Source organism: Erythrolamprus reginae, chromosome 12, assembly GCF_031021105.1.
Source record: "Erythrolamprus reginae isolate rEryReg1 chromosome 12, rEryReg1.hap1, whole genome shotgun sequence".
Classification (NCBI taxonomy): Eukaryota; Metazoa; Chordata; class Lepidosauria; order Squamata; family Dipsadidae; genus Erythrolamprus; species Erythrolamprus reginae.
Genome location: NC_091961.1, coordinates 21,697,608 through 21,721,934, shown reverse-complemented (window position 1 = coordinate 21,721,934; position 24,327 = coordinate 21,697,608). Strand labels below are relative to the sequence as shown.

The 24,327-nt window shown below is 41.3% G+C and overlaps 1 protein-coding gene across 1 annotated transcript in view; it reads left to right on the top strand.

Annotated features, from left to right (window-relative positions):
- Positions 1-24,327, top strand: part of KIRREL3 (kirre like nephrin family adhesion molecule 3) — a 952,257-nt gene that overhangs the window by 899,424 nt on the left and 28,506 nt on the right. Inside the window, exon 15 of the mRNA XM_070765424.1 lies at positions 13,249-13,358. Within this exon, the coding sequence (XP_070621525.1) occupies positions 13,249-13,358 (110 nt within the window). The remainder of the gene's footprint in view (positions 1-13,248; positions 13,359-24,327) is intronic.

The window sequence follows — 24,327 nt, the reverse complement described above, 5'->3', positions numbered from 1 at the left end:
AATAAATGTAATATTGCATTACCTAAGCTGGAAGTGTCCTTCCTTGGCCACTTGTGGACTCAAACTCCCAAAATTGCTGGCTGAGGAATTCTGGGAATTGAAGTCCACAGGTCTTAAAATGGCCAAAATTTGATGCCCCAATCTAAGCTAAAGAAGGTCCAGGGTGGTAGAATGGCTATTAGGAGGAGATGTCTTCCTGTTTTAATAAGAAAATGCAAAACTCATCACAAGCAATATATGTACTGTATTTTTGGGAATATAACACGCACCTTAGTTTTGGGGGAGGAAACTAGGGGGGGAAATATACCTACCAGGTATTCATACGGCTAGCGTCCTTAGTCTGATCAGATTCAGCACATTATTTAATCCCCTGGTTAGGGCTGGGAAAAAAACCTTCTTAGGAGGGAGTAGCAATGAAAACAAGCCTGCAAATACTTAGGGCTGGAAAAAACCTTCTTTGGAGTAGCAATGAAAAGGTCCTGCAATCTGGGAAGATCGTTAGCACTCTTTTAGGGCTGAAAAAAAATCTTTGGAGGGAGTAGCAATGAAAACAAGCCTGCAAAGACTTAGGCCTGAAGAAAAACCTTCTTTGGAGTAGCAATGAAAAGGTCCTGCAATCTGGGAAGATCGTTAGCACTCTTTTAGGGCTGAAAAAATCTTCTTTGGAGGGAGTAGCAATGAAAACAAGCCTGCAAAGACTTAGGCCTGAAGGAAAACCTTTGGAGTAGCAATGAAAAGGTCCTGCAATCTGGGAAGATCGTTAGCACTCTTTTAGGGCTGAAAAAATCTTCTTTGGAGGGAGTAGCAATGAAAACAAGCCTGCAAAGACTTAGGCCTGAAGGAAAACCTTCTTTGGAGTAGCAATGAAAAGGTCCTGCAATCTGGGAAGATCGTTAGCACTCTTTTAGGGCTGAAAATAAATCTTTGGAGGGAGTATCAATGAAAACAAGCCTGCAAACCAGGAAGATTGTTAGCACCTCAGTAGGGCTGGGGGAAAAAGCTTCAAAAAAGCTACATTCAGAGTATAAGACACACCCAAATTTTCAGCCTCTTTGGGGGGGGGGAAGGTGCATCTCATACTCTGAAAAATACAGTATATAGTAACCACAGGGATTCTCTGGGACAGAGACTTTTGCTGGCCTTAATACACATCTATTGTTCTTCCTGGATGCCTTTGCCAGCTAAAAAGTTGTTTAAGGACTATTATCTTCTAGGAAGGACTCCGTGAGTCTATAATTGACTTTTCCTTGAGATTAAATGTTGAGGCTTTGGTGCTCAGGACTGTACAGAATAGAGGAAGAACCAATAAAATAAAATAGGATGGAAAGGACAGATCAAAGAGAAGGGGGGGGAGACGGTTTTTCTTCATTGTGAAGCTTGGGGAAGTCCGTCGTGATATGTTTGTAAGCCCATTACTAAAAGATGCCTGGCGGTGATAGGGAACCGATGGCCTTCAGGAGATGAAAAGCATTATCAAGAGAAAAGGGAAAAGAAAACTACTAAATTGCATATTGATTTGCCTGATAGCACTAGGTTATCAATTAAGAAGCCATTGCCTCGGGGACAGCAGATGTTAATTCGGGTATTAGTAACCTTGATTTTGCTTCTTCTTTTTTTAACCAGCACAGCCCCCATACCAAGTTTGTTTATCCATTGTTAGACAAGCATTCTTTCTGCTATCTTTTGATAAGAAGCATAGTCCTTCTGGGCAGAGGTGGGCTGATAAGGTGGAATGGTGACACGGGCTTGCTCCCATGGCTCTGAGTGCTAGCAGAGTCCAGCACAATTATGCTACTGCACCTGGGCAGGTAGCAAAATTGCACATGGACCTGCAGGTGTGCCCGTGCGTACCTGCCTATCTGCATGCGATTTCACTACCTTCTCAGGTGCAATAGCATAATTGCGCTGGACTCCACTAGCACTTAGAGCCACGGGGGTAAGCACACGTCACCATTCCACCTTAGCAGCCCATTTCTGCTTCTGGGTGAAGTGACTATGAATGGAGGGGGGGAATTAATAACTTAGATGAGTGAGATATATTTTTTATCATCAGTTAGAAACATAGAAACATGGAAGACTGACGGCAGAAAAAGACCTCATGGTCCCCTTATACTATTTCCTGTATTTTATCTTACAATGGATCTATGTTTATCCCAGGCATGTTTAAATTCAGTTACTATGGATTTACCAACCACGTCTGCTGGAAGTTTGTTCCAAGGATCTACTACTCTTTCAGTGAAATAATATTTTCTCACGTTGCTTTTGATCGTTCCCCCAACTAACTTCAGATTGTGTCCCCTTGTTCTTGTGTTCACTTTCCTATTAAAAACACTTCCCTCCTGGAACTTATTTAACCCTTTAACATGTTTAAATGTTTCGATCATGTCCCCCCTTTTCCTTCTGTCCTCCAGACTATACAGATTGAGTTCATGAAGTCTTTCCTGATACGTTTTATGCTTAAGACCTTCCACCATTCTTGTAGCCCGTCTTTGGACCCGTTCAATTTTGTCAATATCTTTTTGTAGGTGAGGTCTCCAGAACTGAACACAGTATTCCAAATGTGGTCTCACCAGCATTCTATATAGCGGGATCACAATCTCCCTCTTCCTGCTTGTTATATCTCTCGGTTTATCTCTCAGTAGTTCAGTGGGAACCAAGAGGTAGGACAGTACATGTTTCTTCTGTTGCTCACACTGACTGAGTTCACATATTACTGTTAACTCCAGTTTTGCTTAATCACGGTTATTCAATAAACTTACTTGGCTGACGTCATACTATTCCCAAAGGGCTAAATCAGGCATTTGCAATCTTTGAGAAGTCAGGAACCCAGTTGGGCCTTCTGATCTTCTATATGACCAGAAGAAGTCACTTTTGTAATGCAGTAACTGCCAAAAGAGAATGGTGATTGTGGTTGTTTACTTGTTGTTTTTGGGGAGGGAGATTAAAGGACAGGAGACCTGGCAATGGGCTGAAATACGTATCTAAAATTCTGCACCTCAAATTTTGCTGCCAAATTTGTATGAAGCAGTTTGGAGGAACTCTGAGCAAGCCAACCACATGCCAGGTTAGTCTGAGAGGTAAACCCAGTCATTCAGCACAGATAATCTGCAGAGTTTGCTTGGCTAAATTTTCAATTGATCTGTCTTCTTCTTGTGCCATATCTGTCTTCCACTGTTGATGATCATGTTGGCAATCCCGTTTTTATCAATAGCTGCACGCAAAAAGTTGCCAATCAGTTTCCGGGCACAATTCAAAGTGTTGGTCATTACCTATAAAGCACTTCATGGCACCGGACCAGGGTATCTACGAGACTGCCTTCTGCCCCATGAATCCCAGCGACCGGTTAGGTCCCACAGAGTGGGCCTTCTCCGGGTCCCGTCAACAAAACAATGTCGTTTGGCAGGGCCTAGGGGAAAAGCCTTCTCTGTGGTGGCCCGGGCCCTCTGGAACCAACTCCCCCTGGAGATTAGAATTGCCCCCACCCTCCTTGCCTTTCATAAGCTCCTTAAAACCCACCTCTGCCGTGAGGCATGGGGGAACTGAGATACACTTTCCCCCTAGGACTCTACAATTTATGCATGTTATGTTTGTTTCTAGGGATGTTTGGTTTTTACAATAAAGGTTTTTAGTTGTTTTAGTATTGGATTTATATGATGTTTTTTATTACTGTTGTTAGCAGCCTCGAATCTATGGAGAGGGGCAGCATACAAATCCAATAAATAAATAAATAAATAAATAATGAATGAATGAATGAATGAATGAATGAATGAATGAATGAATGAATGAATGAATGAATAGTGCTGTTGAGTTTTGTCCAAACCAGCCCCTTCCATTTTGAATCCACGATATTCTTCTCCTCGTTTGCCTTCAATCTTTCCTTGGAGGATTAAGTGAGGTATGCTGTATTTTTCCAGGTGTTGCATAACATGCCCAAAATATTCTAAAAAATTGCTTTTTTATGGTTTTGCTGATTTCCCTTGGTTTTCCCAGGCGCAATGGATCTGTAAGCCATTGTATCCTCAACATCTGACTGTATGGAATTGCAGCCCCAAAATGCCTTAATCCAGCTTTTTTTGTGAAGGTCCCTCAATTCCAAGCATAGGATCTACTTTATTTGGGAGGGTTCCAAAACACCTCAAATTGCAGGGGGGAGGAGGAATGTTTCCAAAACACCTTAAACAAATACAGCATTGGTCACACTTACTGGATGTTTCCAGATCTACGTGTAGATTACAAAAACCTGGGATAATAAAATTGTTGGGTAATTAAGTATGCAAAGTCTTTGAGCAATGATGGTGTGCAGGGATGGTTTTCAACTTAGCTCGCTGCCAATTCACTTCCACCCTGCATGGGCATGCCATGTTAGTGTGTACACTCTTCGCACATGTATACATGTGCAGTGCCAAAAAATCCTGGGGGAGGAAGCCAAAAACAAGATAGTGACCGCATGCACAGTGCCATAAACTCAGCTTCTGCACTTGCTTAGAAGAAGAAAAAATTAAGTTTGGAAAAAAATCCAAAAAATTGTTTAAAAAAGACATACCGGCATTGACCAAACTAGGTCAGTGACATCACCATTGGGTCACTACCGGTTTGGGCGAACCGGTCCGAGCCAGGAGGAACCTACCCTTAATGGTGTAGTCTGGTCCATACATTTCTTTTTATTTGACTCTGATCTCGTAGATTCTCTGCACCCAGAAACCTCATCATGTTTGGATATAGACTGAGGAGCCCACAGATGAACTGTCTCTCATAAAATATTCTGTCATTCAGAAACGAGCCCGAGACATGATTTGTAGCCTGTCTCTTGAAAGCATGCATTATTTACAGGGACTTCAAATCTGCTCCTATCCAGCGAGCTTCCAAATTTAGTTATAAAGTGCCTTCTTTTTTCTCCCGGTCTCTCTAGTGGTTAAAACCTTCTCACCAAGCACTATTACATTATGCAGGCTGCGAAGCAAAGACGCTGATGAGCGTTTAGATTTTCTTCCTCTGCCTCCCTCCCTCCCTCCCTCCTTTTGTAATCAAACAGGAAATTGGGGGTGCCAAAATAAATGACTAAATTAAACCCATTTCCACAAATATTTAATGGGTTGGCAGTTTGCACAACCCAGGGAGTTCTGCGAAATGTTTACACGAGCAGATTAAGCGCCTTCAAAGCCAACCCAGGATACTGCAGCTTGGGGGTTGCAAAGACAAACTGTTTTCTCCCCTCCCCAGAAATAATGTAGTGTATCTTTGAAAGAAAGAGGGACTTGTGAACCTCAGCATAAACTCTTGTGGCCTCCTGGTGCTCAGGACAAACTAGAAGGGGACTGTCTCCAAAAACAGTGGTAGTCCTTTCCCTCATTTAGCTTTGTCCCAACTTGCATCAGCCTCACAACTCAACCCTGAGCAAAAGAAACCGGGATTCAGAGAGAAATGGGACAACTTGCCACAACCAATTTGCTACAGCTAACACACCATGGCCAACTTGTCACAGGACAACACGCTGTGCAACAATTTAATCATTCTTTTTAATTATTTAAAATAAATAAAAATATTTTAATTTTTGCCATTCACCTTTCATTATGTCCCTTCCTTTTTCATCCTTTCTTTAATGATTCTATTCCACCATTTCTTTGATAGTAATGTAACTCTGGTCCTGCAGTGAGTTGTCCCGTGGTGAGATGGCCATGGTAAGTTGCCCTGAAGCAAGTTGGACATGGTGATTGACTGGCGAGTTGGCCATGGCAAGTTGGTCATGGCAAATTGACTGTTGCGAGTTAGCCATGATTAATTGAGTATGACAAATTGGCCATGACAAGTTGAGTGTGACGAGTTGGTCATAGCAAGTTGAGTGTGGCAAGTTGGCCATGGTGAATTGAGTGTGGTGAATTGGCCATGGCAAGTTGACTGTAGTGAGTTGGCCGTGGCAAATTGACTGTGGCAAGTTAGCCATGACTAGTTGAGTGTGACAAATTGGCCATGGCAAGTTGAGTGTGGTGAGTTGGCCATGGTGAATTGAGTGTGGTGAATTGGCCATGGTAAGTTCACTGTGGTGACTTGGCAATGGTGAGTTTACTGTGGCAAATTGACTGAGTGTGACAAGTTGGCCATGACTAGTTGAATGTGGTGACTTAGCCATGGCTACTTGAGTGTGACGAGTTGGCCATGGTAAATTTAGTGCGGCAAATTGGCCATGGCAAGTTGACTGTGGCGAGTTGGCCCTGGCAAATTGTCATAGACCCAACTCAGAGAACCCTACCAGAATCTGATGAACTGAGCTCTGGTTTTCGAACTTTTTTCATAAAATCTGTTACAGTGATACCTTGTCTTACAAACTTAATTGGTTCCGGGACAAGGTTCTTAAGGTGAAACGTTTGTAAGATGAAACAATGCTTTCCATAGGAATCAACGGAAAAGTGATTAATGCGTGCAAGCCCAAAATTCACCCCTTTTGCCAGCCGAAGCGCCCATTTTTGCGCTGCTGTGATTGCCCTGAGGCTCCCCTCCATGGGAAACCCCACCTCCGGACTTCCATTGCCAGCGAAGCACCTATTTTTGCGCTGCTGGGATTCCCCTGCTGGGATTCCCCTGCAGCATCACAAAAACACGGAAGTCCGGAGGTGGGGTTTGTGAAAATAGTTTGTAAGAAGAGGCAAAAAAATCTTAAACCCTTGGTTTGTATCTCGAAAAGTTTGTATGACGAGGCGTTTGTAAGACGAGGTATCACTGTATTTGGAAGGTTTGGTGAGGTGGTTCCAGATTCCTTCAGATTTCTGGTTAGCACAGCTTTCCTCCCACAATGCCCAAAGGAGAAGAGATCCTGGTAAGAATAAAAGACTTTCCCTCCTAACCTCGTTGAAAATTCTCCTGCACAGATTTTTCCCTTCACATTCAGTTCAGCAGACGTGTAGAAGAATTTCCCAAAGGATTTGGGTTTGAGACAGAGGTTGGATTTCTCTCTCACCTTGCTGTTCCTGAATTAGTAACTAAAAGATTTTTTTTTAAATAACTGCTTGGTTGAAATACTCAGAGCCCCTGGGATTTTTAACCTGATAGACTCATTTAAAAAAAAAAAAAAATGCAATCTGTAATATTTTATTTCCTTTGCTGTTTCATAGTCCTGTTCTGCAAAGTGCAGGTAGGCCTCAACTTCCAACAGTTCATTTAGTGACTGTTCGAAGTTACAATGGCCCTGAAGAAAATGACTTATGACTGTTTTTCATACTTGACTGTTGCAGCTTCCCTCTTCCTTCCCCCCACCTTGGCCACATGATCAAAATTCAGACCCTTCGACAAGTTACGATGGTTATACAGTGTTCCCTCGATTTCCGCAGGTTCGAACTTCGCGAAAAGCCTATACCACGGTTTTTCAAAAATATTAATTAAAAAATACTTTGCGCTTTTTTCCCCTATACCACTGTTTTTCCTGCCCGATGACGTCATATGTCATCGCTAAACTTTCGTCCGCCTTTAATAATTTTTTTTAAAATAAATTTTAATAAATAAACATGGTGAGTAATAATCTAAATGGTTGTTAAGGGAATGGGGAATTGTAATTTAGGGGTTTAAAGTGTTAAGGGAAGGCTTGTGACACTGTTCATAGCCAAAAATAGTGTATTTATTTTCGCATCTCTACTTCGCGGAAATTCGACTTTCGCGGGCGGTCTCAGAACGCATCCCCTGTGGAAATCGAGGGAACACTGTACTGCCTTGGACTCATGTGATCCCTTTTTGCAACCTTCTGACAAGCAAAGTCAGTGTGGAAGCCAGATTCCCATTAACAATTTTCTCATTTCCCATTCCCTTTAGGAGTAGTGATTTCCGACAGTCTCAAAATGGGTGAACAGTGGGGTCAGGCATTAGGGAAAGCAAGTAGAATGCTTGGCTGCATAGCTAGAGGTATAACAAGCAGGAAGAAGGAGATTGTGATCCCGCTGTATAGAGCGCTGGTGAGGCCCCATTTGGAATCCTGTGTTCAGTTCTGGAGACCTCACCTACAAAAAGATATTGATAAAATTGAACGGGTCCAAAGACGGGCTACAAAAATGATGGAAGGTCTTAAGCATAAGAAAGACTTCACGCACTCAATCTGTGTAGTCTGGAGGACAAAAGGGAAAAGGGGGACATGATCGAAACATTTAAATATGTTCAAGGTTAAATAAGGTTCAGGAGGGAAGTGTTTTTAATAGGAAAGTGAACACAAGAACAAGGGAGCACAATCTGAGGTTAGTTGGGGGAAAGATCAGAAGCAACGGGAGAAAATATTATTTTACTGAAAGAGTAGTAGATGCTTGGGACAAACTTCCAGCAGACGTGGTTGGTAAATCCACAGTAACTGGATTTAAACATGCCTGGGATAAACATATTTCCATCCTAAGATAAAATACAGGAAAGAGTATAAGGGCAGACTAGATGGACCATGAGGTCTTTTTCTGTCATCAATCTTCTATGTTTCTATGTAACAACTGCAGTGGCAAGGAAGGATGTAAAATGTGGCAAAACTCACTTAACAAATCTCTCACTTTGCAAGATAAATTTTGGTTTCAATTGTGGTCGTAACCTGAGGAGTACCAGTACTAGATGCAAATGATTATGTCTGCGCAGAGGTGATATAGTGGTCAGAGTGCAGTACTGCAGCTACTTCTTGCAGGCTGACTGCAGTTTGGCAGTTCAATTCTCACCCGCTCAGGCTTGACTCAGCCTTCCACCTTTCTGAGGTCGGTAAAATGAGGACCTAAATAGTTGGGGGAAATATGTTGACTCTGTAAACCACTTAGAGAGGGATGTAAAACACTGTGAAGTGGTACATAAGTCTAAGTGCTATGGCTATCAACAGATAAAGCCTTAGGTCAGTGAGGTCCATAAAATAAAAAAGGCCATCTGGATCCAAAGTTTGTACTTTGTCTGCAAATATATGAACAATGCTACTGCAATGGATCTTTTGAAAAAGAAGGAAGCCAGGACAGGAAGAATCAGAGTTGTGTAGAGCAGTGTTTCCCAACCTTGGCAACTTAGGAAAATTTGGACTTCAAATCCCAGAATTCCCCAGTCAGCAAATGCTGACTGAGGAATTCTGGGAATTGAAGTCCAAATTTCCCTAAGTTGCCAAGGTTGGGAAACACTGGTGTAGAGTATGGGATAAAGCCTATGAATGGTTGGGGGGAAAAACAACATACAAAATTTAACAAGTAATAATATAGATATGCAAATAGTAAACAATATTAGAATTTTCAGTAGGAGGAATTTTAGAAAATATTGGTAGGATATATTATAGAAGCTTATGAAAGGTTGTAAAAAAACCAAGAATTGACACATATTGCTGAAATATATTATAAAACTTTATGAACGTGTATAAATTGTAAATTCAAATATCTGGAAGTACAGGATAATCAACTCCAGGAAACAACTTCTGATAAGAGAGGGGTAGTAAAGAACCCCTATATATGTTTTGTATTTGTTTGTATTTTTTTTAAATAAATTTATTGAATATATACATTAAAAACAGGGTACAGAAAGGCAAAAGGGATATACAGTATATACTATACATTCTAACATTTATAATTTACTTATATAGTATACGTAGGTGGGGAGGGAGAAAAGAGGAAAGGTAGGGGGTTGGGGAAGAAGGGAAGGAGATATAAGGGGAAGGGGGATAGGAAAATGGAGCAAAAGGGGAGTGGTAAGAAGAGAAGGCCAGCGTTAAAGCTGGGTCTTTCATGATTTGCGGCCTGTGGTTTGAGCCCATAGGTGGTGTAAATTTACCTAAAGTTTTATCCATATGTTTTGGATGTAATTGTTAGTGCCAATATGTATCAGTGGTTTAAGGGTTTGTTTTCTTTGTAATTTTGAAGTTCGTGTCAATCGATGTTTACAGTTTGTCGTTTCAATTTGATGTTATGATTTGTGATGTAGGTTGCTAGTTTTTTAAGTTGTTTTTGTTGGATATTTTTCTTGATGAATAATTTTTAAGTAATTCCTTTTTTTTAACCAGTGGTACCATTTGTCCCGTGCTTTGTAGAAATCTGTCTCATCCTTGTTTTGCAGTTCCATTGTTAGCTTGGACATTTCTGCACATTCCATTATTTTAATCAAGAGTGATAGAACGTTTGGGTTTTTTTCTTGTTTCCAGAATTGTGCATATAAAATCCTTGCGGCTGTAATAATGTGAATTATAATATATCTGTTTTCTTTACTAAAGTTTTGTCTTATGATTCCTAATAAAAAATAGTTCCGGTTTTGCATGGATGATCTGAGAAGTAATTTGTTCTAGCATAGTTTTGATTTTATACCAATATTTTTGGGTGGTTTCACATGTCCACCAGATGTGGTAGTATGTACCTGGTTTTTCCCTGCACTTCCAACATAGTGGTGATAGGTATTTGTTTGTATTCTGTACTGTCTTATTTGAAAAAAGAAAAAGAAAACCTCAAGAAGCCATCAGCAAAGTGGTGGAAGCAAGGCCAATGGTCAAAATAGCTGAGTTCATTTTTAAGACTGAGTTCCCACATACTTTAGACAAGCCAGAAATGTTAAAGACAGAGAAGTGAAAGACACAAAAGTACTTACATATAAAGAAGGGAAATGCTCAAGAATAATATCCATACAAAGATCCTATCTCAATTAGTTTCTCCAAGTAGTGGTTCGACCAATATCTGAGTGGACACTATGGAAATAAGAACATAAAATCTTTCAAATGGCATCTGAAGAATGCTTCAAATGTCTTCTATTGGACTATCTGATTGAATTCAATGTGAAGGGTCCCCTGGTTCTGATACACCTTGAGCACTCGCCTTAACCTCAAAACAATCTGTTTTCTGACATCTCCTGGAGAGAAAACCCAATGTTATAATTTTACTCATATCGATTGAAGATACCAGCAGAGCCAGGGGGAGGAGTCAAACAGGGAATTAGTCTAAAGTCCTTGTGTAGGTACAAGAAAGTGATATCTGGCCCCTCTTGAATGCCATTAAACCTTAGGTGTAAATCATCACTTTGACAAGATTTCTGTGTATAGGGATGAGCAATAAATCAGATAACTGAATTTTTTATGGGTGAATTTGGTTGTTCACACCTGATAATATTTGATTTATGTTGCTTACGTTAGAAGCATATAGAGTATCTTTTCATATGTGTTTTATATCACTCTATAACTGTCTTGAATTCTTCCAGAACGTCATGGGATTAATGATTGTAGGCAAAAGAGTTGTGCTTAACTCAAAAAATGATTTAATTTTTACCTGCTCCAAGAGTTCAAATAATGTTAAGTAGATCTTTGCTGAGTGTCAAATTTGGCTTTACTGGTTTACCGGGGGATTTTTGTTTGGGTGTGATTTGTTTGTTTGTTTGCTATTTCAAACTAATTCCAGGACTATTTATTGGAAAGGCAGGGCATAAATCCAATAAATAAATAACCCGTCTTTTAATACATTTATCTGAGGGCCAATTATAAATAGCAGGCCTCCTCTTCAATGTTTCTTCAAAGCTTATGGCTGTTTAGATTTACCTTCATCTCCATCTTTGAATCCTAGGTATGCATAGAGGAAAGTGTTTCCTTTCTTCTCAAGCCTGCTGCTTGTTATCTTGGGTTTAATTTTCCAAAATAAGCCTCTTCAAAGATTACCAGATGACTCTTGGGATACTGGGGTGGGAAGCTGAAGAAGAAACCAGTATCTAAACCTCACTGCCCTTTTCTGGACTCTGCTGCTTGTAAAAACAGTCCCTTCACTTCCTCTTCTAAGGCTGATCTCTTGGAAAAGATCCAAAATACCCACTTGGGTGTCCATGGGGTTCATTACTTAGATGATATGATCATTCATTTACCAGAGAGAATATTCAATTCATAGATTTCCAGTATTTTAACTCTGCTGACCAGGAAACAAGGATTATGTTAGAACATAGCATGGAAAGGTTCTTCTGGTGCCAGTGGTCCATCTGTCTGGACATCTGACTCACAATCCTAGATCACTATAAGAAGACTTCTAAGTTTCAGAAGACTTAGGTTTCAAACCCTCTCCATACTAATCAATGAAAAGTTGAATAATAATAAATGGCAGAAACTCTGTTTCTTGTATACATCAAATGGGTATCCTAGAAGATTCCTTCAGACACTTTCAGAGGTCCTAGGAAGATAAGGATAAACAGTGGTACCTTGTTACTCATCCTTGATTGGTTCCAGGAGGTATGATAAGTACAGACATCGTTAATATAAAATAATTTTCCCCATAAAAAATAAAGTAATACAGTGATACCTCGTCTTACAAACGCCTCATCATACAAACTTTTCGAGATACAAACCCAGGGTTTAAGATTTTTTTGCCTCTTCTTACAAACTATTTTCACCTTACAAACCCACCGCCATCACTGGGATGCCCCACCTCCGGACTTCCGTTGCCAGCGAAGCACCTGTTTTTGTGCTGCTGGGATTCCCCTTAGGCTCTCCTCCATGGGAAACCCCACCTCCAGACTTCCGTGTTTTTGTGATGCTGCAGGGGAATCCCAGCAGCGCAAAAACGGGCGCTTCGCTGGCAATGGAAGTTTGAAGGTGGAGTTTCCCAGCGAGGGGAGCCTCAGCGAAATCGCAGCATCACAAAAACACAGAGGTCCAGAGGTGGGGTTTTGAGGACTTCGGTGTTTTTGCGATGCTGCGATTTCACTGATGCTCCCTTCGCTGGGAAACCCCACCTCCAGACTTCTGTTGCCAGGGAAGAGCTCATTTTTGCGATGCTGGGATTCCTCTGCTGGGATTCTCTTGCAGCATCACCAAAAACACAGAAGTCCAGAGGTGGGGTTTCCCATGGTGGGGAGCCTCAGGAGAATCCCAGCAGCACAAAAATGGGGGCTTCGGCTGGCAAAAGGGGTGAATTTTGGGCTTGCATGCATTAATCACTTTTCCATTGGTTCCTATGGGAAATATTGTTTCATCTTACAAACTTTTCACCTTAAGAACCTCGTCCAGGAACCAATTAAGTTTGTAAGACAAGGTATCACTGTAGTTGGTCACAAGGCAGCCAACAGTGACAAATTCTACCTTTGTGTTGAATATCAAACAAATGATGAGTACCGGGACAAAATCTTCACATCAAAATGCATTGAATACCAAATTTGATGAGTTTCAAAACAGCCGAGTACCAAAGTGCCTCTGTATAAAGCATTCCTGGGGGCGGGGGGAGGACACTAATTGTTGGTCAGGTCTCTGGATCAATGAGCAGTCCTATTATTTTTCATAACAGTAATTTTTTTTAAAATTATTCTTTTGCTTAGATCTGAAAGGAGTAGTTTCAGCCAAGAACGATATCCGAGTTGAGATTGTTCACAAGGAATCTGCCTCAAGCAGAGAAAGTGAAGAACACCCAGCAATCAAGCAGTTAATGGTAAGGATTCATTCTGGCTTCCCTTAATCCATTGCTGTCCCTTGCTCGCAACAATAATGAGTGCAGACATATGTTTTTTTAGTGTACGAAGGCCTATGACAGGGAGGTATGCTGTTTCAAAATTTAGCGCATCGCTCAGAGCTGTTAAAATCACAGAGTGCAACTTTATTAATGTAGACAAGAGAAGCAGGAGGGATTGACTGTTGCTGTTGAGCAAATAGCCTGCGGGCTCTGATGAAAAGTAAGGTTTCCTACTCTTTGATGGAAAAGTAGACGTGACCACCAGTAGACCCTAAGGAAGTTCAGCACTGCATTAGCATCACCACCCTCATCTATTTAAGCACAAACAACTGAGGTGCATGTTCAGTTGCAGGATAGATGCGCACACCAAGTCTTTCAACGGGGAAAGTTTGTTAGTTGGCTCATTACTGTCAAAGCCACTAGTGCTCCAAGCAGAGTAGTGTGACCTGAAATTACATGCAATTCCAACTATCTCTCAGAGATGATTCAGGATGGTTGAACGCCTGGGGCTATCTCTAAATGGAATCTCCCGCAGCAGTCAAAATAAAATATTAAAACAAAAGATGCTGCTGATCGAAATGGACAATTCATCTTGTGTTACAGTTCAGCAATTTCGCCACCTCTTTACAGTGCAAAACATGAAATGCTGAGGTCACGTGATCCTACCAGTGGCATCCCCAACTGTCCTCCCCAAACCTCCAAAAATAATAATAAATAATAAATAAATACTTTATTGTCATTGTGTGTGTGTGTGTGTGTATTTCGTAGATTTTCACGGGTATACGTATGTAGATTGTTCGGAGTTCGGGTTTTGCCCCGTGTAATATTTTGCATGTCTATGCGACATTTCAGTGAAATCACATTCACCATCATCAGGCTGAAGTTGTAAGCTTCGTGCTGCTGTAGATATAGCATAGTAACTATATATTAACTATATCTACAGCAGCACGAAGCTTACAACTTCAGCCTGATGATGGTGAATGTGATTTCACCACAATGTCGCATAGACATGCAAAATATTACACGGGGCAAAACCCGAACTCAGAACAATCTACATATATATATATGTATATACACAGTATACTCATACAATTCACATGACGCCTAGAGACCAGTCCCAACACACAACAATCCAAAATAATATGCCCCACCCGCCACAAATTCCCCACCCTGAACCAACCAAACATCTACACAACAGACCAAGTAAGTCCAACAGCTCCCTTATGGTGACCCTTTAGTTCATTGTCAAGTGCTATTATAGCTCTGGGATAAAAACTATTTAGAAAAGGTGCGGTCTGAGTTTTAATTGTTCTGTATCTTCTGCCAGAAGGCAACAGTTCAAAAAGATTGTAAGCAGGATGAGAAGAGTCTCTGAGAATATTATACACCTTGCTAAAGCAGCAAGATGACAATATATCATCCAGGGCTGGTAGCTGGAGCCCAGTGATATTCTGGACAGCTTTAATAATTCTCTGTAGAGCTTTTTTATCTATCTACCTACCTACCTACCTATCTATCAATCATCTATCTATCTATATCTCAATGGTGTTTTTATTGTTGTTCAGTCACTAAATCATGTCCAACTCTTTGCAACCCCATGGACCATAGCATGTCAGTTCCCTCCCATCCTCCACCATCTCCCAAAGTCTGCCCAAATTCACATTCATTGCATCAATGACACTGTCCCCAAACAACTTACCTTCTGCTGGTCTCTTCTCCTTTTGATTTCAATATTCCCAACATCTGGGTCTTCTCCAGTGAGCCCTCCTAAATATTTCAACTTCAGCTTTCAAAAATTTTCATTTTTAGACTATCTAGAGAGGGAAAACACTTAACGCAGTGACCCCAAACCTTTTGGGAACCAGGGACCAGTTCCATAGAGAGAGGTTTTCCCATGGACTGGAGGGGACATGGTTTCGTGTGCTGCCTCCATCCCACAAATAGAGCTTCGCTTGTTTGCACGGCCCAGTTTCTGGCACGCTGCAGCCCAATACTGGTCCACAGCTTGAGGGTTGGGGACCCCTAACTTAATGCATAATTGGAGAGTATGAATATCACTCTGTTTTAATTAAAATAGCATTTTCCTTATGACACCCATCCTTAAAATGAAGCTCCCAGCTTGCTTTTCTGTAGCTAATTTCAATCCTTGGGCACAAAAGAACTGTGCTATTATAAAGATTGGTAGACTGGATCATGGGGAGAGTTGACTCATGCAAGAAATTTGCTACTCAGCCCTCAAAGTACGTCAAATAGCTAATCTACCATGTTTCCTATGGAAACCAGATGCTGATGTCATAAAAGACTAAAAATATAATAAAGGTATAATATAAATAATATAAAATGTGATAAAGCCTAAAGACCAAGCTGTGTGTTTGGGCTGGGATTCAAATGCGGGGAGGAGGTGGCTGCTGGACTAATGGCAGAATCCATTCTCCCCTGCTGCCCCCCCGCCTGGTTCTTTGCTTTGCACCCATCCAGCCTTTTTGGTTATCGTATTGATGTATTCTCGTTGCATCCTTTTTCATTGTCAGTGTTATTGCTCTATTATTTCTGTTCTGTTTACCATCTTTTCACGTCTTCCTTTTTGTCTCAAACTGCCTAGATTACTTGCACGATGAGATAGGCAGCAAATAAATATAACAAACAAACAAATAAACAAACAAACAAACAAAAAACCAAATAAATAAAAGTATGTCACAGAAAACAAGAGCAGAGACATCTGCCTCTCAGTTACTGAAGGTCTGTCTGTTGTCTGTCTGTCTTTCTCTCTGTTTCTGTCTCTCTCTGTCTCTGTCTCTCTCTCTCCCTCTCTCTCCCTCCTCCAGATTTGTCACGAAGTTCTTCTGCTAAACAGCTATAGCAGGGGTGTCAAACTCAAGGCCTGGGGGCCGGATCTGGCCCGCGGAGTCACCCTGGAAATAGCAAAGGATTGGCCCACAGTTCTTCTGCCAGCGAAAATAGTCTCCCGAGCTCCATTTTTGGCTGCCACAGCCTCCTGCAATCCTGTGCCATTGAAAATGGCTCCTGAGTTCCATTTTCACTGGCACAGAGTTGCAGGAGTCTGTGGCAGCCGAAAACAGACCACCACAGGCATCCCCAATGGGAGTCACATCTAGCTGGCCATGCCCTTGAAAGTCAAACACCGTGATGTAGCCCTCAATGAAATTGAGTTTGACATCCTTGAGCTATAGCAATGTTTCTCAAATAGTGGGGCGGGCCCCCCTGGGAGGGGGAGCGTAGAGTGATGCCAGGGGGGGTGCATGACCCCGGGGAACATGCTTTTTTTGCCACAGGGAGGTAGAGTTTTTTTACACCAAACAACAGCACACAGCACAGAGAAAGAGATATGAAGTGCACATAACAAACCTTTAAGAGATACCATGGAAAAATATTTAACAGGGATGAAAAGAAAGGAGGAGAGAGATGGAAATAATGTGACAAACGTAAGTCTCCCGAAAGCTAAGGTGAGGAAATAGGATGAAGCATATGTAGTGCTTGGCTTCACTGTGACTACGGTGGGAGACAAGGAAAGACCGGTATGTTTACTGTGTCTCAAAATGTTGGCAGCGGACAGCATAAAGCCAAATTATTTATTTATTTATTTATTATTTAGATTTGTATGCCGCCCCTCTCCGAAGGCGTCACTTAAAAACATTATACCCCAATCACGCTCATAAGCCGCTTGAGTTTTTTCAGCGAAAATGTGCTGAATATTGCAAACAATCGTCCCGGCGGAGAGTTGGGGGGCATGAGCCGGGGTGGCGCAGCAGGTAGAGTGCTGTACTGCAGGCCGCTGAAGCTGACTGTAGATCTGAAGGTCAGCAGTTCAAATCTCATCACCGGCTCAAGGTTGACTCAGCCTTCCATCCTTCCGAGGTGGGTAAAATGAGGACCCGGATTGTGGGGGCAATAGGCTGGCTCTGTTAAAAAGTGCTACTGCTAATATGTTGTAAGCCGCCCTGAGTCTAAGGAGAAGGGCGGCATAAAAATCAATCAACCAACCAACCAACCAAATCAATCAATCAATCAATCAATCAATCAATCAATCAATCTGCCCCTTGCCATAGAGTCTCCTCCTGGCACACTGTACTTTCTCTCCTCCAACCTGAAGGTTCCCTCAAAATTGTGGCACCAACCGGTGATAGGGAGCCACAACAGCGGGATGAAAGAGCCACATGTAGCTCCAGAGCCACGGGTTGCTGACTCCTGCTCTATTTCAACATTTTGGAAGACAAGGAAGAGAGAGAGAGAGAGACGCAGGGAGACAGAGAGAGGGGGTTATAAAAGTGCTATTGCTAACATGTTGTAAGCCGCCCTGAGTCTAAGGAGAAGGGCGGCATAAAAATCAAATGAATGAATGAATGAATGAATGAATGAATGAATGAATGAATGAATGAAACGTTTACTTCTTCCTGGAGGTGTGCAACAGAAAATAATGGAGAAACACTGAGCTATATGATAAATGTATTTATACAATACTGGGTACAGCTAGAGGGGCGGGGGTTGTTTTTTTAAAAAGTTGGGTTAAAAACTGAATCCAGACCAAAATACTTGTGAAGACATGAATCCACATGGAACGATTCTCCTATTCCTACTGCCATTTAACAGATGCCAATGCCAGACTTGCTTTCTCCCTGCTGGGGCTACATTATAAATGACTAATATAAGACAACCATATGGAAAGAATATGGAGCCATGACAAATACAGCAAAACTGTCCAGTTATAAACAGAGACAAGAAAAGCAAAAGAGAGGCAGAGAAGAAAGCAAGTTCGTCTCTTCTCTCCATTCCTGTAGACACATCTCTATCATCGATTCAATTTCTCAGCCATCATTTATTTATTTTTATTTCTTCTATTTGTTTATTATCACGTATCCTGCTTTTGTTATTTTTGCTGCCCATCAATTATCATTGTCTCTCAGTTGATCCACCAAATTTTTGAAAGTCTCAATAAGAACAATTAATTAATTAATTAATTTATTAATTTATTTATTTATTGGATGTATGTCTGTTAGTATATGGGGTCTTTCTTAAATCTTTAAATATTTTAAATTGTCAGATTATTTATGACTTGTTTCCACGTGTTGTGAGCCACCCCGAGTCTTCGGAGAGGGGCGGCATACAAATCTAAGTAATAAATAAATAATAAATAAATAAATAAAATTTGTATGCCGCCTCTCTCCGGAGACTCGGAGCGGCTAACAGCAACAATCCAATAGTACAATAGTAATCTAATATTGTACAATAGTAATCTAATATTAAAAACAATTAAAAACCCATTAATATAAAAACCAAACATACATACATACATACCATGCATAGAATTGTAAAGGCCTAGAGGGAAAGAGGATCTCAATTCCCCCAGGCCTGACGACAGAGGTGGGTTTTAAGTAGCTTACGAAAGGCAAGGAGGGTGGGGGCAATTCTATTCTCTGGGGGGAGTTGGTTCCAGAGGGCCGGGGCCGCCACAGAGAAGGCTCTTCCTCTGGACCCCGCCAGACAACATAGTTTAGTTGATGGGACCCGAAGAAGATCCACTCTGTGGGACCTAACTGGTCGCTGGGATTTGTGCAGCAGAAGGCGGTCCCTGAGATAATCTGGTCCGGTGCCATGAAGGGCTTTATAGGTCATAACCAACACTTTGAATTGTGACCAGAAACTGATCGGCAACCAATGCAGACTGCGGAGTGTTGGTGTCACATGGGCATATTTGGGAAAGCCCATGATTGCTCTCGCAGCTGCATTCTGCACGATCTGAAGTTTCCGAACATTTTTCAAAGGTAGCCCCATGTAGAGAGCTGTCACACAGCTGGATTTTGTGCAAGCTTCTCAAAGCTAAAATCGAAATGGATACCAATACCAAACTTACTTGGGCATGAGTTTAAATAACCAACTTAAATTTTCATAAAATAGCTTATTTTATTACTATAGTGTTTTATTTACTCCTTTATTTATTCTTGCGCAATACATTCCCAATTTACTACCTTTCAATCTCAGCTGAACTCTGCATTTAAATTTAAATAGTTTGTTTTATTTATAGCCCTCCCATGCAATGAAAGAGCACGTGTTTTGCATGTAGAACATTCTCGGTCCAATTCTTAGCTCCTTCACCTAACTACTACCAGAATGGACAATTCAGAGATAAATGAAACAACAGTCTGATTTGATAATAAACTGGTATCCAATGTTCCACTTATCAAGGATCATGGCTTGAATCTTCCTTTTCCTCCTTTCTCTTCCAGAATATCCAGTAATCCTAACAGTTGCTTGTTGTTGTTTTTATTATTAAATTTCTACACTGTCCATCTTACCTAAGTGATTCTGGTAGTTTACACTAACACACACATTTTTACATGTTACATCATTTTTCTCCAAATATGTTAAGAGAGCAGCATCTAAAATCACACAAAGGGATCCAACAATTTCCCAAAGTCCCTTTAGTTCCATTTGATATTGGCCAGGAATTTTCCTTTTCATTGGAAATAAAATGAGTATATGAAGCTATAAAGGGTTTCAGTGCAAAAAGGGAAGGGCAATATCTTTGAATTGATTCAGAATAGATAGGGACCTTGAAGGTCTTTTAGCCCAACCCCATACTCAAGCGGGAAACCCTATACCATTTCAAACAAATGACTGTCCAGTCTCTTTTTAAGCATCCAAAACCTCTGATGGAAAGCTGTTCGACAGTTTTATTGGTTTTATTGTTTTATTGTTCTCCCTGTCAGGATGTTTTTCCTTAATACCACACTTCTACTAAATCTGCACTTTTATTCTACTAGTTTTTCTCATCATTCCTATCACCCATTTCCTCCCATGTTGACTGTATGACTGTAACTTGTTGCTTATATCCTAAGATTTTTATTAATATTGCCTGTTCATTGCTTATTTGACCCCTATGACAATCATTAAGTGTTGTTCCACACGATTCTTGACAAATGTATATTTTATTTTATGTACGCTGAGAGCATATGCACCAAGACAAATTCCTTGTGTGTCCAATCATACTTGGCCAATAAAATTCTATTCTATTCTCCCCTTGATTAGTTTCCATCCATTGTTTCCTATCTTGCCTTTTGGTGCTCTAGTCTAGAAAATAAGTTGACCTGACACTAGTTTGTCTAACACTCCAGAAGGGTTCCAGTCCAGTACTTTCTCTAGCATGCTTAAGAAAATAAGTCGTTCATTCCCGCTTAGTGCCATCTCTCTCTCTCTCTCTCTCTCTCTCTCTCTCTCTCTCTCTCTCTCTCTCTCTCTCTCTCTCTCTCTCTCTCTCCTCTCTCTCTCTCTCTTCTCTCTCTCTCTCTCTCTTCTCTCTCTCTCTTTGCAATCCTTGCTCCAGGCAGGAGAAGCTAATGAACACTTCCCTTCTCATGATTAAAAAGACTCTGTATCTTTCCTTCTCATTACATGCAACAATAGGCATATCATCCTACCTCTAGCAATAACAGGTCCAGCCTGGGCACATTCAAATAACATCCTAATAAGAATTATTAGGAAGGAATTTGTCAATGAGCTGACAGATTTGGATCTGACTTCATTAACATACGAGAGGCAATGAATTCCTGGCAGGACTGCCAAGAGCCCTGAGAGCATGATGGAAGTCAACCAGCCTGCTGTGCAAACAGCAAAGGGATCTGGAGACGTGGCAGAAACCAACTGCTCTCCTATCTCTTCAGTCTAGCTCCATGTTGATTCTTCCTCCTTGGACTTCTGCCACATTTACACATCAGCCACCTGTCAAAGTTGGCAACTTAAGATGTTAAAAATGAGCTTCCCCAACATGCCAGCAATCATTGCTATGTTCATCTGGCAACTTGCGGTGGAAGGAATACAGGTTTTGCAGAGCAAATCTCCAAGCCACTGCAAGGAGGGAAGGATTTCTGCGCTGCTCTCCCATGCACTTCCCTCCCTGAGCTTAACAAATGAATGTTGCCTATTTGACAGCAGGAGGCATTGTGTAGTAAAATAATAAATCTGCTTTGAAATATCCATGGGGGGTGAATGCTCCTACTTGGATGTAGAAGCTGTCCCAATTTTTTTCCTATTTCATTGTTAGTACTAAGACTTCTTTGGTCCAGGTGTTGAAAGAGGGAACATCACAATTAGAATAACAAAGTTGGAAGGGACTTTGGAGGTCTTCTAATCCAACCCCCTGCTCAGGCAGAAAACCCTATCCCATTTTAGACAAATGGTTGTCCAATCTCTTCTTAAAAACTTCCAGTGTTGGAACATCCACAACTTCTGAAGTCAAATTGTTCTGCTGATTTATTGTTCTAACTACAGTGGTACCTCGAGATACGAGTTTAATTCGTTCCGGACCTGGGCTCTTAAGTCGAGCAGCTCTTATCTCGAACGACTTTTCCCCATAGGAATTAATGTAAATAATTTTAATTGGTTCCAGCCCTCAAAAAACTCACAAAGTTAGTCTAAATTATGCAGAAAGACATGTTTTTAATGAAGAAATGTACATGTACATATAAATGAATAATGAAGTTTCTTTCACTTAACTTGTAAACTTTCTTAAACTTTTAAATTTACATATGTTCAACTTCTCTGCCACCCAATCCTGTAGGACAGAGGTCCCCAACCCTTTTTGCACCAGGGACCGGCTTTAAGCGATCAAGAGAGGAATGGGTGAATGAATGGACGGAGGGTGGGAAGGAAGGAAGGAAAGAGGGAAGGGACAGGAACAGAGGAAGGAAGCAAGGAAACTTATGAAAGGGGAGAGTAAGAGAGGAATGAGTGAAGGGAGGGAGGGAGGGAAGAAGGTGGGAAGGAGAAAGAAAAGAAGAAATAGAGGAAGGGAAGGTAAAAGAGAGAAAGAAAAAGAGCAAGAAAGAAAGCTGCAAGCACCCCCCCGAGCCCCCCAGGCCGGCTGCAACCTTTTAAAACACGCGCGCCGCTTCGCAGCTGTCTCCTGAAGCCGAACGCGGAAGTTAGCGTTCAGCTTCAGGAGACAGCTCCTTGGCGCTTGTATCTCGAATTTGGGCTTGTAAGTAGAACAAAAATATCTCTCCCCTCCCAGCTCTTATCTCGAGTTGCTCTTAAGTAGAGCAGCTCTTATGTCGGGGTTCCACTGTATTAGGAAATTTCTCTTTAGTACTAGGTTGCTTCTCTCCTTGATTTTTTTAATCCATTGCTTATTATCCTGCCTTCATGTTATTGTTGTGAGCCGCCCCGAGTCTACGGAGAGGGGCGGCATACAAATATAATGAATGAATGAATGAATGAATGAATGAATGAATGAATGAATGAATGAATGAATGAATGTGCTTTGGAGAATAGCTTGACTCCTTCTTCTTTGTGGCAACCCCTGAGATATTGGAAAACTACAATCATGATACTCCTAGTCCTTCTTTTCATTAAACTAGACATACCCAGTTCCAGCAATCATTTTTTTATATGTTTTAGCCTCCAGTCCCCTATAATATGTAAAGAAGGGTTACTGGAAATCAGGACCCACTAACCCAACTGCTCCTTTTTCACTCCTAACCCAAAGACTCCTTTCTCACTCCTTTCTCCTTTTTTTCTTTTGGAATCATTTCAAACCCAGCACACATATTCAAACAACACCCAATAGTTATCCATGAGTAAATAAATGAGACTCAAAAACTGTCATGCAATAGGATGAAGCTAAACCCCGGGATGTCCTTTGTTCCCACTTGCCCCCCCCCCCCCAAAAAAAATGGGGGGACTCAAAATTATTTGAATCAACCTTCATCCTCTGATATTGAAATTTTCACATAAAGACTGGGTGAATTTCCACCAAGCTGTTCTGTGGGTGGAGGCCCAAAGTCATTGTGCATATTTGAACAATAGGTCCTATTAGGAGAAGGCAGTTCTTTAGGAGTAAAATTGGTTGCAATCATGCTCATTCTGAGTTTTTCCATAATTAACAATTGGAGTATGAGCAAAGTACAATCATATCAAGCCACATCATACATTTTCAATTTTAATACAACAATGCAGAAGCAACATCTTGATATAAACACCTCCTAGTCAGACTGGTGTTTCTCAATGCTTGTACTTTGGCTCTTGGATTACATTTGGACTTTGTTTGAAATTTCATCTTTGCCTATTGCTTTACAACATCTTCAACTTTATGCCTTATGCTATCTACCAACTCCACTGTGAGGTTAGTGTTTTTTGTTCAGAAATAATTTTGGGTAGAATTCTTGGAATTGAAGTCCGGACTTTTTCAAGTCACTAGAGTTGAGAACCACTGCCAACATGGAGGAGAGGAATCCCATTGAGTTAAGAATTGTTATACATGGTACCTCTACTTATGAACTTAATTCGTTCTGTGACCAGGTTCTTAAGTAGAAAAGTTTGGAAGAAGAAGCAATTTTTCCCATAGGAATCAATGTAAAAGCAAATAAATTGTGTGATTGGGGAAACCACTAGGAGGGTGGAGATCCTGTTTCCTCCCAGGAGATTCCTAGAGAGGCCCCACAAAGGCTTCTCTCCACCTTTTCTGGCTCTGTTTCCTCCCAGGAGATTCCTAGAGAGGCCCCATGGAGGCTTCTCCTTGCCTTTTCTGGTTACAATTTCAGAGGCTCGGGTTTGTAAGTAGAAAATGGCTCTTGAGAAGAAGCAAGAAAATCTTGAACACCTGGTTCTTATCTAGAAATGTTCGTAAGTAGAGGCATTCTTAGGTAGAAGTACCACTGTATGACCAGCTGAGAAATAGAATCAGGAGTCTAATGTAAAACTATGCCCTACATGGCTTAGGAACAGATTATTTACAGTACCATATTCTGCCTCACCTGTCCCAGCGACCGATTAGGGCCCACAGGGTTGGCCTTCTCCAGGTACCATCCCCAAGCAATGCCAACTGGTGGGGTCTCGGGGAAGGGTCTTCTCTGTGGCAGCTCCAGTCCTCTGGAACCAACTCTCCCAGAAATTTGCATGGCCCCTACCCTCCTTGGCTTCTGAGAGGCTTTAAAAA